The sequence below is a fragment of the Pogona vitticeps genome, chromosome 6 (assembly GCF_051106095.1).
Source record: "Pogona vitticeps strain Pit_001003342236 chromosome 6, PviZW2.1, whole genome shotgun sequence".
NCBI lineage: Eukaryota > Metazoa > Chordata > Lepidosauria > Squamata > Agamidae > Pogona > Pogona vitticeps.
In genome coordinates, this window is record NC_135788.1 from 89,582,623 (window position 1) to 89,600,630 (window position 18,008).

Here is an 18,008-nt window from a genome sequence, read left to right on the forward strand (position 1 = left end):
AGATCCATAGCTTTGGTCCAGCTAGACAAGATCCAGCTTTGCAGTTCTAAGATGATGATTAAAACAAGCACATCAGAGCAGGTTAGACCTCATACACCAGTATAAAAAGATATGGTATATGATGTGTTTTTATTGTTTTCTTAAAATCAGTAAGAGTGGAAGCAGATCACTACCTGGAGCCTCTTCTTTGTGCATGTTAGGAGGTCTTCTTAAACTGTAGGGTTTTTTAAAGAGGGACTGTCCTAAAGATCTTAACATCCAGACAAGCTCAGAATGAGATGGGTGGCCCCCTAGATAACTGTGGCCTGTTCAGGGCTTTGAAGATTAAAAAACACCTTGAATTTGGCCCGGTAAGCAACTAGCAACCAGTACAGTCTTTTGGTACGTGGGTTGAATGATCATAATGCCATACACCATTTAATAGCCTGCCTGCCATATATTACACCAATTGAAGTCCTGCATAGTGCATTGCAATAGTCAAGATGGGATGCAGCTAAGGCATGGATGGCTGTTGCTAAGTCAGTTCAACTTTGGAAAGGTTGTAACTGGCGCACTATGCAAAAGCATTCCTTGTCATCCCTGCCACCTGGAATTCCCAGTGTAGAGTAAAGAGGTACTCCCTGACTGCAAAGGGGAAGGTCAAACCCCTTCGAGAACAGGTTGAGTTCTGCTTCCCGTACCTGACTTTCCACTAATCAGCAGCATCTCTGTCTTCTCCACCCTCATCCAGCCCATTATTGAGCCCATGAAATGTTCAAGGGTGCTGACTGCTTCCTTGGTGTTGTGGGATGAGGAGCGTATCAGTGGCACATCGCTCCAAAGCTTTGAATGACCTCTTGTAATACGAAAATGAAGTAAAATAACCCTTTTCATTATTATGAACCAGAGCAACCTAAGACTTACGTCTGCTATTTTTTCTCTCTCCTGATTTCCTTTTCGGATTCTCCTTATTATTAATGCTAATGTAATAACTTCCTGACTCATTGAAATACTTTATGATCTTTATCACCTCTGGTTATGTATGACTTCCCTGGCTCAGAGTTCATTAAAATAATGTTCTCTGCATATAGACCAAGTTCAGCTTTATAAAACCTCTCTTCAATTCTCCTTAATAGTAAGTGGCCAATTGGTCATGGAATAATTTGTCCATGGGCACTTATGTAATGATGAATAGGGTTGGATATATATTTTACAGCTGAAGTACATTTACTTCTCAAATTAAAAATGGGTGGCACACTTTACATGTTAGTGAAAAGGCAAAAAACTACCAAGTTATCAGTGTACTCCACCCACTCTGTTTTGACCTAAAGGCCCAAACGGGGTGTGCCTCAGTTCTAGAAGGAGCCCACAGCAATGTCTCAAGCAGAGATGTCAAGGGCAGCTTCCTCTGAGAATGAGAAACTAGAGTTTCTATAATGGTAGTGACTGAACAATCCAGTCACACTGGAGTTAGTGTATCAATCCGTATGTCCCTTATAGTGGTGGTCCCCAACCTTGGGCCTCCAGATGTTCTTGGACTTCAACTCCCAGAAATCCTGGCCAGCAGAGGTGGTGGTGAAGGCTTCTGGGATTTGTAGTCCAAGAACATCTGGAGGCCCAAGGTTGGGGACCGCTGCCTTATAGGATGTATCGCTGGTTAAAATTAATTACTGCTATGACAGGACTGGCTTTCTCAGGGCTTTCTCGATGTACAACGAAGACCTTTTGATGAAGGCATTGTTGGCCTGATTAAGGGGGGGGGGAAGGAAATTGCTGTTGCTAGTAAACTCTCACTGGTTGCAGGGCCTCAAATGATCATTCTGCCTATTCTAATTCACGTTCTCTTTTAGGGCCGGGCTTGGATCCGTGTAGCACTGATGGAAAAGCGCATGTCTGAGTACATAGCCACAGCACTGCGTGACACCAGAACAACCAGGTGGGAGTCTCTGGAACCTGTATCAAACAGTGAATAATTGCTACAGCATGTTGTTTTCCTTGATATTCCTTCTCTTTGACTCTGGCCAAACCATATGTGCCAATTTCTGGAAACACTACAAATTGTGTATTGAAGCAAACTTTGAAACAGAATCCATCCCCTTTGTTTTTCAGAACAAAAATACAAATCTAAGAACTCTCACGAACATTCTTACATATACTAATAGCAAAAGAAGACTAATACATTCACTGTAATATACTATAGACTTTGTTGCTTATGAAGGAGACCATGTCATCAGATGCACCTATGACTGGTCTGATCATTTGGTAAAATGGGACAGTCATTTCAGATGGCAAATAGAAGGGAGGGTAGCAAGGGTGGGTTTTGGAGAACAGAACTGTTTATGCCACAGGAACTGCCTTTTCAAGCTCCATATGTTACTCTGTTCCCTTCAGCACTGAAATAATATTCTGTTGCCAATTTGGTTAGCTTCTGTGAGTGGAACTGAGGAAAGACTGAGGTGTTATCTCATCCTTCACTTCACTAACCAAATGTTTTAGTCTGCTCTTGGGATGCAACTATGTCAGACAAAACCCCCTGTGTCACAGGAAAATTTATACAATCCCACAATAAACTAGTTAACAGTGAATATGGCACAGGGCACTTATTTTTTTCCCACAGTAATGGACTAACACAACTGCCCACTCACAAATTAAATGAATGTTCTTTTAGCAACAGAGCTCGTGTGTATGTGTGTATGCACATGCGCACTCAGTGCCTATGCTTCCAAGAATTGCAGTGAGGGGTGCTTTGTTTACAAGAGAGGAATGAACTGAAAGTTACAACTAGAAACAGGATTTTGGCCAGTTTGCTTTAGCAGGTGGTATGTAATTATTCGTATTGCCCCTCACTTTTTTTTAGTGGCAGAGAATTACCCTAACAATTTGAGGCCATGTTTCTTGTATGTTTCTAATAGAGGCCTGGAAACGTGTCATTTGAGTACCAGTTTGGAGATCATTTAGTAGTCCACAGTCATTATGTTTGGTATCAGATCCCAGAATTCATAGGGCCATTGAACAAAGCACCCTGAATAGGAATGCTTCATCGTTACAACCACCTGGCTTGGTTACCTGTTGGAGTATTGCTGTCTGATCAGGCAGTAGAATCTACTGCTCTACATTATCATCTCTATAGCTATGCTGCCTGGGGAATTCTGTGAGTGGTAGTCCAAAACACGAATCTCTATACTTCTATTACTGACCTTTGATGCTAGCCTTGGTCTGGTTATCTGTGCCAAATATCAGCTTTGAGGCAACATGGAATTACCTTTACCATTCACATAGACACTTCAGTTCTTCCATTTTGAGAGGGGGCCATAGGTGTTCTGTGTTGCTGTTGTTTCTAGTAACTGAATCATACTGAACTATCAAAGCTTACAAAAGTTATTTTTTTGGATTATAGCTGCACAGTGCTATAGTCCCAAAAGCTGTGTTCCAAGAAAGAAACTTTGCTAAACTCCAAAGCTTTGTGCTGAATGTCAAAGTTCTATTTTATTGAGGGATACTCTGATCATTTCACTACCTCTATCAGTAGGTGAGTCCCAGTCGTTTATTGGGCATCACAGCAACATGACAAAAGTTGTGTCAAAAATATCTTTCCCTCTTCTTCCATCGATTTAATCAAAAGATTATCTCTTCTCCTCCAGGAGATTTTATGACGATGGGGCAATCATGCTGCGAGAGGAATCCACTGTCCTCACAGGGATGCTGATTGGACTCAGTGCCATAGACTTCAGGTATCTTCATACCTTATTCTTCCTAATGCTCTTTCCTGGTGCCACTATTTGAAGACACACGAAATCTGTATTTTGAAAACCTGTGCATTTATATACTTCTTTTAAAATTTGCTTTGTATACATCAGGGACGTAGAAAGTGCTGTTCTCCAGATGTTGGGTGTTGCTCCCACCAGGGATGAGTTACAGTCCAATAGCCTCCTGAGAATTTCACCTCCTCCATTCCTGATGAATATTATAAGTATTTAACATCTAATAAATATTATTTTCTGCTTTGCCTGCTTTAGTTGTTCTGAGAACAGGAATTGTTTCTTGAACAGAGCACAGATTTTTTTAAAAAGCTTAACAGAAATGCTACTGAATCCTTTCCCAGTTTAAGACAAATTGTTTAGGTAATTATATACAACATAATCAATTTATTTCTTCCTTCATTTGAAAAGAGTTTGTTATTACTTTAGTGATTCCTGTTTTGCATCCCAAGTAATTTTTACCTCTAGTGGAAGCAATACTGATAGTCTGTTTTCAGAAGCATCCTTTCCCCACAATCTCCGTCACATATAGAGAAAAATAGGACCGGTGACCAAAGAATAGGAGAGATTAAGTTTTCCAGATAAACATTCGGTTCTTGGTGTTCTAGATTTCACTTTTCAATGAAAAAAGTCCAGCTTTTCTCACAATAACAACTGTAGGTAAAACTTTTGAAACCTGAAGATGAAAATATCACGGGGACAAAAATATTAAAAAGTAGGACTCACACCAAAAAGTTTTTTAAAAGCTGATACTTTCCCATAACTTCAAATGCTGATCAGAATTCTATTTATAAATAAAAGGTCCCATTACTAAAAACCCATTGTGAGGGTCCACCAGTCCTAACCTCCCCCGTTCCAAACAAACCATGAGGCGTTTTTAAACCAACAAACTCGTCTTCATTTATTAAAGGTGGCATGGGTACAGAAACATCCAATAAATTGGGGATGAACTTCTCCTGAGGGAGCAATGGCTCAGACAGGGGTAACCAGTCTTCTTTCTCAAACGGGTTAGTTGACTTCGGAGCCCATGGACCAGCCAGAACCCCTATGGGTTCTTGAGGCGCGATGTCTCCGGGATCTGGGATCAATAGAGGGGTGGTCTCCTCATCCCCACTCCATCCCCAGAACATGGATCCTTCACCAAACCGGGTGTCCCAGGGCCCAGGAAGCACCCCATCTTTCTCAACTCCTCCATATGCCATGCCCTTTTTGCCTCACGTTCTCTTTCCACTGCCTCTTTCTCTTCCCTCAGCTTGCGCCTCCACTCACGGGTCTTGGTCTCTCCCCATTAGGACGGGCGCTGGGGAAGTCCCTTCCTTCTCCGGTTGTCAGCCTCTTGCTTCAGTACTCAAACCTGCTCCCACTTCCCAGTCCATGGGTCCTGCAGCCACACCATTTCCCATCCACCCGGGATAATGTTCCGAGTACCCTCAATCTCCCCTGTTCCTGCTTCCGCTACTCCCCTTCCCCCCTCCTCCTTTCCCGCCAAAACCAGTGTAGTCTGGGTCACCACAGATAACCCTTTCACTCCCTTTTCCAAGTCGGTGGTGTTGACAGCTTGATATATCAACTTGGGAGGGAAGGGACGTGGAGCAGTCTGAGTGCCTACATTCACCTTGGGGCGGGACGGCACTCCTATCAGCACTTCTTGACCCGAGGCTTGGGTTCCACACCCATGAGAAACACGAACATGAGAAACAAAAAATGGAAATCGTAGCTTATTAGGTGTACAATTTCACCATTGTTATATCATTTTATTGTGCATTTTAATGTACTGTATATGTATATGTTCATGGCTTTAATGGCCAGTGGCTATAATAAACTTTACAAACAAGAAACAAGATGGAAAGGGGGATCAAGACAATAGAGGATGAATTGGGCTAATACAGTTGCATCTACGTGGCCTTTGTTTTGGTTGGATGTCAGGACATTTTACTCAAGTGTTTTAACAACTAATCAGTGCCTTGGTTAGTGTGCTGTCGATGAGTAGGACCTCCATTGTTTCTGATGCCTTCAATGCTCCCACTCACCTTTCCCTCCTGCAGACTGTAATGGTGGAGCAGAGGTAATGTGCAACGGTAGAATTATAATTCAATTCTTTAAAAAAACCTTTGGTTTATGAATGTGAGATATTGTGCTTCTGTGCCTACAATTCAAAAAGCCAGGAAATGGCCCAACATTGCTGCACAATATAGTGCCCACATTGTTAGCAGGAAAAAGGATGCCAAGCTTTACACAGCAAAGGGCAGCCTGAATATTGACAACATCAATGGCAGAAGTCAAGATGGTCTACCAGATACCTTCTTCTGCTCACTACCATTCACAAAGTGACACCACATAAGAGAAAATCCCAGAAGCTGACTCCTTTTTTCATCAGTTAACCACTTCTCACCCAAACACAAAGCAATTGTCAGGGCTATTTTTCAACAAGTGTGAATAGCTTATGAAGTTGGCTTATAGAATGCTGAATCCTGTTGTCAGCACAATATATTGGTGCCCTCTTACGGATCAATAATTATATCCACAACCATTTGTCTTCCCGAAAGACAACACTCTTGAGGCATCTCTGGATAATCTTGCATTGCTTCCTGCCCTTTTTATATTCTGCAGTTTCTGCTTGAAAGGGGAGATCATGGATGGCAAAACTCCAGTGGTGATTGATTATACTCCTTACCTAAAGTTTACACAGAGGTAATGGCTACTGGACTTGTGGATATATTTTTGGGTGAGCGAAGTTCAGGGCTGGGAAAGCTATGTTAGAAGACACTTGAAGTAGCCAAGGCAGTTTCTTCTGTATTAATATTCAAAATTAGGGTAGATCTCAGTTTTTGTTTGCCCATGCCTGTATTTATATCTAAAACATAACAATCAGGATTATGTGTCTGTGATTTAAGAACAAATTTATATTGGCTAGATAATGTACAATAATTTTAATTATGCTTTCTTTTCTGTCCTCTGAGAATTGCAATAAAAATTGCATGTTCCAAACTGAGACTGGGTCTCTACATACAGAAGAATGTAGTAAGGATGAAGTAGTAGAATCCTCACATGGTAGAATGAACTCTAGCTTTTAACATTTCAAGTGAGTTTGTGCAGATACCACTTTTGAATGTTTCCCCACATACGAGAAAACAAAACATTCCTGCAAATAGCAAAATAATTCATAAATGATATGCTAATATTTGTCCTATGAACAGATTGGGGGAGGGAAGTATTCAAAACTGGTATTACCATACACTAGTTTGAAGTGTTACAACAAAATCACATAGCAGAGTTTGAACGCAGCAAACTGTACATGTAGGTCAAGCCTTAAAGGCGCTTTTTACTTGGAGAGCTAAAAATGTCTTCTTTCTGATGAGGAATATCAAAGTACTAGTATAGAAGGACTCCCTTATCCGTGGCATCAGTATCCGCTAATTCACTTATCCAGGATCTGAAAATATTAAAAGAAAAATCCTACAAATATGTATTTATAAAGGCGAAGTTACCAGAACTGGCCACTAGAGAGAGCCAGAGACCATGCTACCTATAGTATTCACTATTAAAATAGCATTCATTGTAATCCATGTTTATTAGCATCCACGAGGAGGGGGGTTGGAAACAATTCCCTATGGATATGGGAGTCCTATTGTAATTCTTTATGCAAATTGGTCATGTGTTATACAAATGTAAAGTAATACTAGGGAGCAAATATACTCCCACACCTCAGTCACTTTGCCGCAGTTAACATTACTATCTCTGCAAGCAGCTATGACTACTTGAGCGATGAGGAGGACCGGAGGAGTTTGGAGAGCAGCACAAGTGAGGACAGTTCCCCGGATCACCCTTATTTGCCCTTAGTGACTGCTGAAGAGAGCTGGCGCAACAAGTGGCGCAAGATGGAGCAGAAGTTTCGTATTGTATACGCGCAGAAGGTACCGGAACCTCAGGCACAACGCCTGCGCGGCTTGTAGGTCTCAAATTACACGGGACATTAAATATGCAGGTCTTTAAGCACGCTTACATTATCAGCTGGGTGCACTGGTAATTAACAGAATCAAAGCAAGCATAGAAATGGAATCTCGCCATTTCCTCACTTGGTGGTATCCTAGGGAAATTTTCTCCTCTGCAGATCTGGAGGAGGCCCAGCATGGCTAAAAATTCAGACCCGGGGCTCCTCAGTTCTAGCCTGTCAAACTATCTCAGCTCTGTTTAAATATTCCCACTTGCCGGAACTGGAATGCTATTCATTCATTTGGTTTAATTTTTTTCCCTGGGGATTAGGGAGGGGCAATGTTGGCAGTCCTTGCACCCTCAGAGGCTCTCAGGTAGAAAACGAGCCCTTGGCCCTACAAAAGCTGCCAATCCCTCTTCTACAGGATAGTTTCCTGCATGGAGTTCCTTTGTCGCCGCCGCCCCCGCCCCCATCACACCAATCTGTTTCTCTCCCACCTCACAGGGCTACCTGGAGGAGCTAGTTCGGCTGAGAGAGTCCCAGCTGAAAGACCTGGAGGCAGAGAACAAACGCCTGCAATTGAGACTTGAGGAGGTGAAAGTGCAGAATCAGTTAGAGAAACGGGAGCTGGAGGGGGTCATCCTGGAACTACAAGAACAGTTGTAAGTAGGATAAACCCTTATGCTCTCCTGCCCCCACACCTGGAGGTCCAGACCCACTTCTCTTCTAGCCACCATAGAGGGGGCCCTTAGACCCATTTGGTTGACCATTTTCTTCTGCTCATTGGGAAGGGGGTCTCTTTGAACCCCTTCTAGGACATGAGTGGACAGCTTTTGTTCCTTGCCCTTGTTTCAAACCCTCCCTGAAACTGATCAGTGCAGACCTCTGAGAAGGTCCCTTTCTTCCTCTTCTCAGCCGCCTGCTGGGCAAGGAGGAGGAGACAGAACTAGAACAGCATGCAGAAAGGAAAGCCATTTGCTTTTAGCATTAGTTATGCTCAGCACAGACATGTAGGCCATGATGGGGGGAAAGATTCTGTGTCCCAGTTCTAGGGTTTCTCATAACTGTGCCCCCAAAAGCCTGTTCTTTCTCCTATTTATTTTGTATATGTGTGTGCCTATCATATTTGTTATCAAATCCCTCCACCAATTAGGATTGCCGGGTCTCAGGGCTTCTGAGGAAGTATTGGAGAACTGCTGTGTTTTTTCCAGGAGCCCATCAGGGAGACAGATCTCAGGGCAAGCAGTGCTGTAGGAGAAGAATATTTGGCTTTTGTGTACAAGGTGGCCTTAAAACCTGAGCACGCGTCTCCCTTCATTGCCAGCTGCTGCTCCCTGGCTCAACGGAGGAGGGTTGCATGTGTTCCTTCAAAGGAGAAAATGAGTCAAAGTGCCCCATTCCCTATGCTTTCTCCTGGCTTTTTATCATGGGGACATTGAGTCCATCAGAAGCTTTGGGACACGGCAGGGATTAGAACACCAGCATCATGACGTAACGTTCCACCAGCCCTGTTAGCCCAAAGTTGGAACAAAGTGGTCACCAAACTCTTGCCTGCCTGATATCTATGACTGCACAGGGACCCAGTCCTCTGACAGCATAAGGACATGCTTTCTACTGTCAGAGTTTGCCTGTGAAATATTAGGGAAGGGGATGCTGCTGATCGGGTGAACCCTACTCTCTCTCTCTCTCTCTCTCTCTCTCTCATATCTTGACTTTTATATTATATATTTGCTTCTTGGGGTTACGGTTATAAGGCTAAAAACTCAAAACTCCATTTTATTTTATTTAGGACTTACTGCCAAAAGTGTTGTCAGGGGAAGGAAACATATACTCCTCCTTTCCAGAGTATAACTAAATACATAATATGGAGAAATATGATTAAAACATTGGGGGGGGGTTACATCCAGGCAGGGGGTTGCTACTGCTAAGGGAGATACATTGTGGGAATATTCCATCTTTCTAGTGGCAGATTTTTGCAAAAGCTAACTTAACTAGAGTTTAGGACCTTTGATTATATGGCCTACCTCCTAAATTTCAAGTTTTATATAACTTTGAAAAATGTGATTTACTTATTTATTTATTTATTATTTTATTATTTTTGGTTAATGCTGTCATGCTCTGAATGTGACACAGGTTGTTTCTTCCCTACCATCTTTCCCTCCGTTATGAATTTTTTTTTAAGTAGAGAAAAGGGGGAAAAATGAAGTGTTAGAAAAAACTGGGAGGGTTTGAAGTGGGAGAAATTATTCCTATTTCACAATAAATGTGAAAAGGATCAAGTGTCTGGAAGAACCAATAATCACTCTGAAATGGCAGACTGATCTTTCAATATCAAAACCAGCAACAGCTAGGTCAGATGAGGAAATATTTCTCCCATTTAGATTTAATATTCCCAGAAATCCATTATTTTTGTAGCTGCAGTTTTGGATTTCAGGCCCTGGAAATTTTTGAAGGTTGCACACCGCTCCCCTTTCAACTGCTTCCCCACTGAACCAATCTCTCCTGAACCAGACGCCCAAGGATGTTTTTTTCTTCAAGAAATTGGAGCTTGAATTTGTTTTCAGAACCATGGGCAGTGACATCCACCAACAATTAGAAGAAAGTCAGTCTATAATGTGAGTAAGCGGAAAGAAGGCAGACCACATATAGGTGAGGAACCTGTTTCACTTCAGATTTTGGAACTACAGCTCCCACAGTGCCTGACAATTCACCATGTTGGATAGGCCCAACAGGAACTGTAGACCAGGAAAAAAACCTGAGAGCTAGAGGTTCCCATCTGTGACATATGGTCAAACGTATATGTTCCAAGCAGCCCTCAGCTGATTTCTGTGTGGCTTCCTTCCTCCTCTTACCTAACTGGTGATGGATATCAATGAAGAACATACAACATGATCTCTTCAGCTATTCTAAGTGCCTGGGCAGCTGGATGTACAGTACGCACACAATCGAATCGCAGCAATCCTATCACCCACATCTCTCCAGTACCAATCAGCTGAATGGCACAGAGGCACAGAGTGGAGAAGGGAACAGAAGGATCGGACCAATGGCAATGTGCATCTTCCCCAATACTCACCTGCTTAGGGAAGGAAGGTTAAGTGGATGTTGGAGTGTGCCAGTAAGGTCCATTTTTATAATGTCAGTGCAGGAAGGACATAGTAAGAAAGGCCCTGCCTGCCAGAGGGTCAAGTTATCCATAGCCCACACCTGACATGCCACCTCCAAACTAGAGAGGAGAGCTTCGTATTCATATCCCTGGGGATATAAATATGATGTGTGGCACCACAGGTACCACAGAGGCCCACCATTCCCTTCCATCAGAACCAGCCCAGTCCACTCACCGGGCTCTGTACGTCCACATGTCTGTCATCAGCGACATTGCACCCATTATGGACGTAGCCCAGCCAGCACTTCCCTGCCTCCCTGTGCAGCCAGCCACTCCGGCAAGGAGGTGGGATGAGGAGTCTCCCTGCTCAGCTATACAGCCTTTGGCTGTGTGGGAAGGCGGGGAAGTGCAGGCCAGGCTACTTCCACAATTGGCACAGTGTCACCGATGATGGATGCGCACACCATACGGAGCCCAGTGAGTAGAGCAGGCTGGTTCTGGGAGGAGGGAACAGACCTTTGCGACACCTGTGGTGCCGTGCTTCATATTCGTATTCCCCAGGGATACGAATACGACGCTCTGAACTACTGTCATTCCTTTGCGGCCTTTAAAGGCAAAATGGTTGCTTAGGCTCCATTTCATTTACTGGCACATTTCTAATACCTCACCCAGTACTAGCATTATTTCTAACAAGAATTAGACAAGACAGTATGTGATTCAATATGGCACCTCTTAAGTGAAAACATATTTGAGCATTCATTCTTTTAAACGTCCCAAGGATACCCATCAATGACCTCAAGGAGACAGAAGAAGGTACATATTAAAGGACTGGAATCAGAGCACCATCACCCTGCTCTGTGTTCTGAAGTATTACGTTTTGCCACCCTTAGAAACTGGATTAAGTTGGAGGATGGGCACATGAGGATTTTATCTGGTTCCCTTTCCTTGAGCTGACAGGTTGCATTCCCTCCTGCTTGACCAGACTTCCCTCCTCCCGCTCTGCCCCCAGGACGGGCCTCATCCCCTCGGACAACAACCAGTTGACTCAACTCTCCAAGGAAATGGCAGCACCTTTGGTGAACCAGTGGCCCTCGCTGGGTATGCTGAATAGTAATCAAGGTCGCCCACAAGCCAAAATGTACAGAAGGTAAGAGAGAAGGTGAGAGAGTAGGTACGTACAGTGTGTGGGTCTGTTTAAAATGCCCATCTTAAAGCTGCCTAGAGAGCTGGGAAGGATCCTCTCCTTTTTTTCATCCTAAAGTACAATAAAATAACCCAAAGAAGTCCACAGCAAATCCACTCAGGTTCATTACCATTTCTGCACTTGTAGCCAGAGAGAAGTAGGCCCTCAATCGTTTTTAAAGACCAAAAGCATATATCCTCAGTACTGTAGTCATTTTTGATCCACAGAAGGGGTGGGTGATCATTTCAGAAAACAAAATATAGGGGGTCTTTTGATTTTTAAGGAACATTTTTAACAAGCTCCACTTCAGTCACCAGTAAAGCTGTCTTATTTGACCACGAAGAGGAAACAGCCCTTTTTATCAGAATTTATATAATAATACTAATTGTGTGCCGTTTGGTCAATTTTGACTGACTTTCCAGGGTTTTCCAGGTACAGAATACTCAGAAGTGATTTACCATTCCCTTCTTCTAGGGGTGCTCTGGGACTGTGCAGATATAGACCATTCAATAATCTAGCCTACGATGACTGTGAACATGTTTTCAATTCTGAGAAAAAGATGTAAGTGAAGTTGTTTCCTTTCTTCATGCCAGGCACAGCTTCATGAGTACAGACCAGCTGTCAGCAGAAATCAGCCTAAGTTCGGATTCCCAAAGGATGGGCGAAGGAAAGCATGAAGGAGAGCCCTGGGGGCCACTGGGTAAAATAATTTCATAGCCGCTTGTAAGGGAAATCAGTGCTTTGTTTCAGAAAACAAGCAGCACAAAGCTTAAGCAGTGCTAACACAACTCTTGGGTGTTGAAATGAGAATAATTTGTTGTTTATCATTCAGTTTATAGAATTACTGTTGGAAATTTGTCAATTAAATTACAATTTTGAAATAAACAGCAGGCTGTACAGAAAGTGGCAGATGGATTTCTACCTATGACACTTAGTGGCTCTTTCAAAAATGCTTTCTGTCACTTTAAAATTTCCTTCAGCATTTGTTTTCCAGATGGACGACAGATTCCATCATAGAACTGCTAGCAGGGAGTAGGAGGAAGTCCAACATATCTTAAAACTGTCAGGTTGGGGAAAGCTATCTCCACACTGCAGAGGGATACATGCATCTCCAACAGAAGATTCACTCATTTCTTAAACCACTTTCAAATGTACTTCTTTGAACTGAAAGTCATTGAGAAGTCCGCAGAAGCTTACAAAAAAAAATTATCCTGTTGGAAATTTCTAGAGATAGAAACATGGCTCCTCTTCACTATCTCAGCTTAATTCTCCACTTGAAAAATTGGCTTTGCTCCAAATGCAAACATCTGAAAGTGTTTCTCAAACTACATTATCCTTAGGAAGTTGGAAGCCAGTACTTTTCAACTGTGTTAATGTCCCATGGTGGTGATGAATGTGATAGGAAATTGATTACTGTGATCTCTTCATCCATGTAGGAAACTGAGGTGAGAGGCTTAGGAAGTTCTAGCTCAGACTATATGTTCAAGGATAAATACTATAGTAATCTGCTAAGTTTTTAAAAAGATAACCATGTTAGTATGAAAAACAAACAGCATCTTAAAAAGTAACAGACTTTCTGCTGTGGAATAAATCCCAGAGACAGCAGATTATTTATATATTATTTATTTTATTGATATCCTACTATTCTTTCAGTTCAGGGACTCCAGGCAGCTGGCTGTAAAGCTTGCGTTGAAATACATTTATTAGTCTTAAAGGCACAACTTTTGTTTTTAAATGTTTTGTTTTGTTATATTGCTCATGTCTCTTTTAAAGTAACTAGGGAATGAATGACTATGTACAAAGCTACCTTTCTGTTGGAGGTTTATGGGTACTTCTACCTCTGATTATGAAGAATATTTAAATGCATTCATTTATTGCTGGAAGCAGAGCAATACAGTACTTAAAATATTAATGAGTAAAAATCATATCAATATTAACATGCTTTTGAAGATACCCTATATAGCTTGATGCAATCTCCCTCTCACCCCCCCCCAAAAAACAAAATTAACATAATGATTTTTTCAAAACTCATTTTTGTCCTATAAATCTTTCCCCCTGTTCGAGCCATGTTGCGGGGAGAGGCAGCCCCTTTGTCCTACTGCTTCATATCTTCCAGAAAAAGCCACAGCACTAAAATGAGATTCTGGGTTAAAACTGTGATATTAATTAAACCCCTTCTGTGACACTACAGAATCATGATTTTTTCGCAGACTCTGTCCTGAGGCATCTTAGTGTGCTGTGAGGTGACTGTTAAGTGTAGTGCAAGAAATAAAAAAATCCCAATATTTAACAGCTTCTGAAAGTGAAGATTTCAGGATAATGTATTCGCGAAGGCTTTCACGGCCGGGATCTAATGGTTGTTGTGGGTTTTTCGGGCTTCTTGGCCGTGTTCTGAAGGTGGATAGTTTGCTGTCCTCTGAAGATGCCGGCCACAGAGACTGGCGAAACGTTAGGAAAAACCACCTTCAGAACACAGCCAAAGAGCCCGAAAAAACCACAACAACCATTTCAGGATAACACATGCTGTACGTTGTGGCATGACTGCCTGCATTGCTTACTTCCTGCAAGCCTCGGTGGCTTTCGATTCAGGGATACAGAGAAATTTCCAATCCTCAGGAGTTGCCAGTTGCCTTTCTACATGCTGTTCTGGGCCTGCTTCACCCCAGTCAGTCCTCTCTTAGTGGCAGATAATTCTGCCCAGTTTACATTGGGTTATGACTGGAAGATTCAATGACCTCTAATGCTTGGGTTGTTTTAAAACTTCATTTTTAATTGTCTTGTCCTGCTTGCCAGTCAGAAAAGTGGTGGGTATTCCTATTTAACAATAAATAATGCCAAGATGAACGAGAATGCTCCTGTCATGTGGAGCCATTGCATATGTCATTTTTGTGAACTGGCCTGGGCTTCCTGCAGTCAGAAGGCATGTCTTGAACACTTATTCCTGCAGAAGCACAGGAGGTGGGCAGGCACACAGTTCTCTATTTATTTATTTATTTATTTATTTAATTTATTTATATATATAAAATTTTAAATAAATGAAGTATGCCTCTAACTTTGAAATTTAACTAGCACACTCCTGTCCAAACATTCTCTCTCACTGCTTTTCAATAGTTGATTTTATATTCTAATGCCCAGCAGCAGATTTCAGTCTTATGAGACCTACTTTATATTTTACTAGAGCCAGAGCAGCAGCTAGCCAGAGATGTGCAAAAGACAAACCACTTAGCTGAAAGATCCTGTCTCTGCCACATGTAGTACATCAAATGTACTACTTTCAAATGGGCAGTTACTCCTTTCCTGGCATTTATGAAAGGGTGCATTCACTGCTCCCTTCTGCATGCAGAAGCCTGGTTGGGGTGAATGGGGGTAATCTCTGGCTTTATAACTGTACACCAGAGATTGCACAGTGCTACATCTGCAAAACAGTTACGTGCTGTGTTTCCTAACAGGATGCTGCCCTAAGAATTAAAATAGATATCCTTATGGCCAAACAAGCTGAGTCCAGGAGTTCATTTTCCATAGCAGAACTGAGCTTGCAGTGCTTTCACATGAAAATCCACCCCAGGTTACCCCAAGCCCTTTTCACTTCTGCAGTATAATTTAGGTTGGAAAAAGCTGTATTTCAAATGTTACTGCACATTTGAAAGTCAAGGCACCCTTGCATGGCTACCGCAATATACCTAAAGGTCTACCCAGAGAGCCCTAACTATATTCTGCCAATCCCTGTTCTCACCCATAAGAGTGGCAGCCACCCATTCTATAGATCCTCAAGTCTCCGTACAAGATGTACTTTCTGACCCACTACCTCCAGTCTTTCAGGGGAGGGCACTAGTCGAGAGAAGCAAAGTATTATTTCACACACATGCTCTGGGGAAGTGGACTTCATGCAGGAACATGTAAGGGGGATCAAAGGCTGAACCCTGACACAAATTAATGACCTCCTAGAGGAAAGAATTTAAAATGGGTGCAAATCATGGCCCTTACTTTCAGGATTAGGCCCCAGCTTTAATGGGCATCCCTCTAAAAACCCATGTCTCCTTCCTTTTCTCTGCAGGAAAGGACCCGACTCCATCCATGCTGGGCCTCTGCGGGTCCTTGGCCTCCTTGCCTAGTTGCAAGTCTTTAGCCAGCCTAAAATCCAACGAGTGCCTGGTGAGCGACAGCATTGAACCCAGCCCTGCTCACAGCCCCAGCTGAGACATCCGATGGCCATCCCCAAAAACCATGAGATGCCTGAGGGGAAGCAGAGATTGCCTGGCAGGCAAAAGAAATGAACTGAGAATTGAGTCCTTTTGGCTTAGTTACGATTATGGGGAGGGTGAATCGAACCCTTTATCCAGCCTGATGCAAAAGGGCAGCACACCCACCTCTTCAACGGAACATTTTGATAAATACTCTTCCTTAAACTGGGATCAGGAAAATGTTAAAGAATCTCCTTGCTGGTCAGGACTTCACACGTTGGAAGCTGGAGGGATCGCCTGCCAAAAGCGCTTTTGTAAAATGATGCTGTGTAATATATGTAATATATATATAGATATTATATATGACTAAGATTTGTGAAAGGCAGCTGCTTCTGGAGAGGAACACTTAGGAAAAAGTCTCTTGAACTCTGTCAGGTATGTTTTTTTTGGGGGGGGGAGAGAAAGATCAGAATGATGCAGGGTGAAATTCATGGCACATTCCTTACGGTGGAAATTTGCACAATGAACAGCAAAGGTCAGAAACACCATGTCTGTGCTGGGTGGAAGGGTGTCTGAAAAAGGTGTGAAGTGCTATGGGGGAGGGAAGGTGTTGGTTTCTCATCTTCTCCGTCACCCACGTACTTCACATACAATTGCAGCGCCTTTTTTTGGACAAAGATTCTCCACCCTTCACAGGGAGAGGGGGGATCAATTTAAAGACTTGGCTTTTTTTATGTTCAGGAAGCTGCTTTTGTCTTCCTCAAACCAACCGGTCTCACAAAGAATCTACTTCCTACAAGTTTTTCTTGCATGTTGCTATCCCGGTGGAACTTTCTGTGCTAGGAACAGAAGCACGAAGATCCTTGGAAATTGGAGGAGGGCCAATTTAAATCTTCTGTCTCTTGATATCGCAAAAATGGCACAGTTGGGATTCTTCTCTGCCAGAAATCTGAAGGTGCAAAGTAGATCTAAGAATGCTCCAATATAGGACAAAATCTCCACTTACCACAGTTGGAAAACTGTTATAGGCCAGCAGTTGGGAAAGTTGTTAAATTAATGAAAAACAATTAAAGCAGATTGAGGAGCTGGCAGACTTGAGTCTCTTGGAATTTCTTTTTGGACACACATTTCCCTGCAGAGAAACTTGGGTATGCTTCCCCCTCCCATACAATCCTAGTTAGACCTATCTTTGGTTTCGGCTTATATTTGCCATTTTTACAATATTGTTAAAGATTTAGTACAAGCTATGAATAACTTTCTATTCCTTCCCCTCCAATTTCATGCACATACACAACCCCATCTGTGTACCAATGACTGCATGTGCAAAGAATGAAAGGGAACTTTACCAATAACTACAACCAAAACTTCACTAACTGGACCCAAAAATAGTATATTCCATATTTATATATTGAAAGCTCTTTGTATAGACTTTACTACAAGAGCCCTGTATTATAAACTAGTCTCATCATGTTGCAAAGGGCGGCTTGCCCAAGACCACCTAATGAACCAATGGCTGAGGCACAATCTGAAGCACAGGCTTTCTGGTTATATAAATTATATTCATTCAATCTGATTCTTTGACATTGAAATCAGGATTATGTTGCACCAAGTACACTAAATTTAGAAATATTTATAACAGCCTTAGCCAATAAGGGACCCCAGCTTTAAATATCAGAGTTGGGATTTGACTAATAATGTAATCAGGTTTTAACATCTGCTGTGGCCTTTGACTTATATTTCTTGGGCAAAAAAGCCTCTCACGTCCAACTACAAACCATAACTAATACCAAGGGGAGCTTCCAATGTTGATTTTAATATATCATGGTGGAGCGTTGTACTCCTGAAAGGAAGGAAAAGTCATTAGGCCAGC

General features: G+C 42.4%; 1 protein-coding gene across 3 annotated transcripts in view; it reads left to right on the forward strand.

Moving 5' to 3' along the window:
- RUNDC3A (RUN domain containing 3A) overlaps positions 1–17,229 on the forward strand; it is a 28,243-nt gene extending 11,014 nt beyond the window's left edge. The window contains exons 4-11 of one of the 3 annotated variants that reach the window (XR_013537540.1): positions 1,830–1,915; positions 3,621–3,710; positions 6,348–6,428; positions 7,486–7,651; positions 8,176–8,333; positions 11,757–11,933; positions 12,551–12,657; positions 16,012–16,127. Coding sequence is in view for 2 of the 3 variants with exons in the window: in XM_020799343.3 (XP_020655002.2) it covers positions 1,830–1,915; positions 3,621–3,710; positions 6,348–6,428; positions 7,486–7,651; positions 8,176–8,333; positions 11,757–11,921; positions 12,551–12,657; positions 16,012–16,154 (996 nt within the window). In the remaining variant the exon portion in view is untranslated. Of the gene's footprint in view, positions 1–1,829; positions 1,916–3,620; positions 3,711–6,347; positions 6,429–7,485; positions 7,652–8,175; positions 8,334–11,756; positions 11,934–12,550; positions 12,658–16,011 lie in introns of all 3 variants that reach the window. The other 2 variants (XM_020799343.3, XM_020799344.3) reach the window with 2 other exon arrangements.
- Positions 17,230–18,008: the final 779 nt, after the last annotated feature.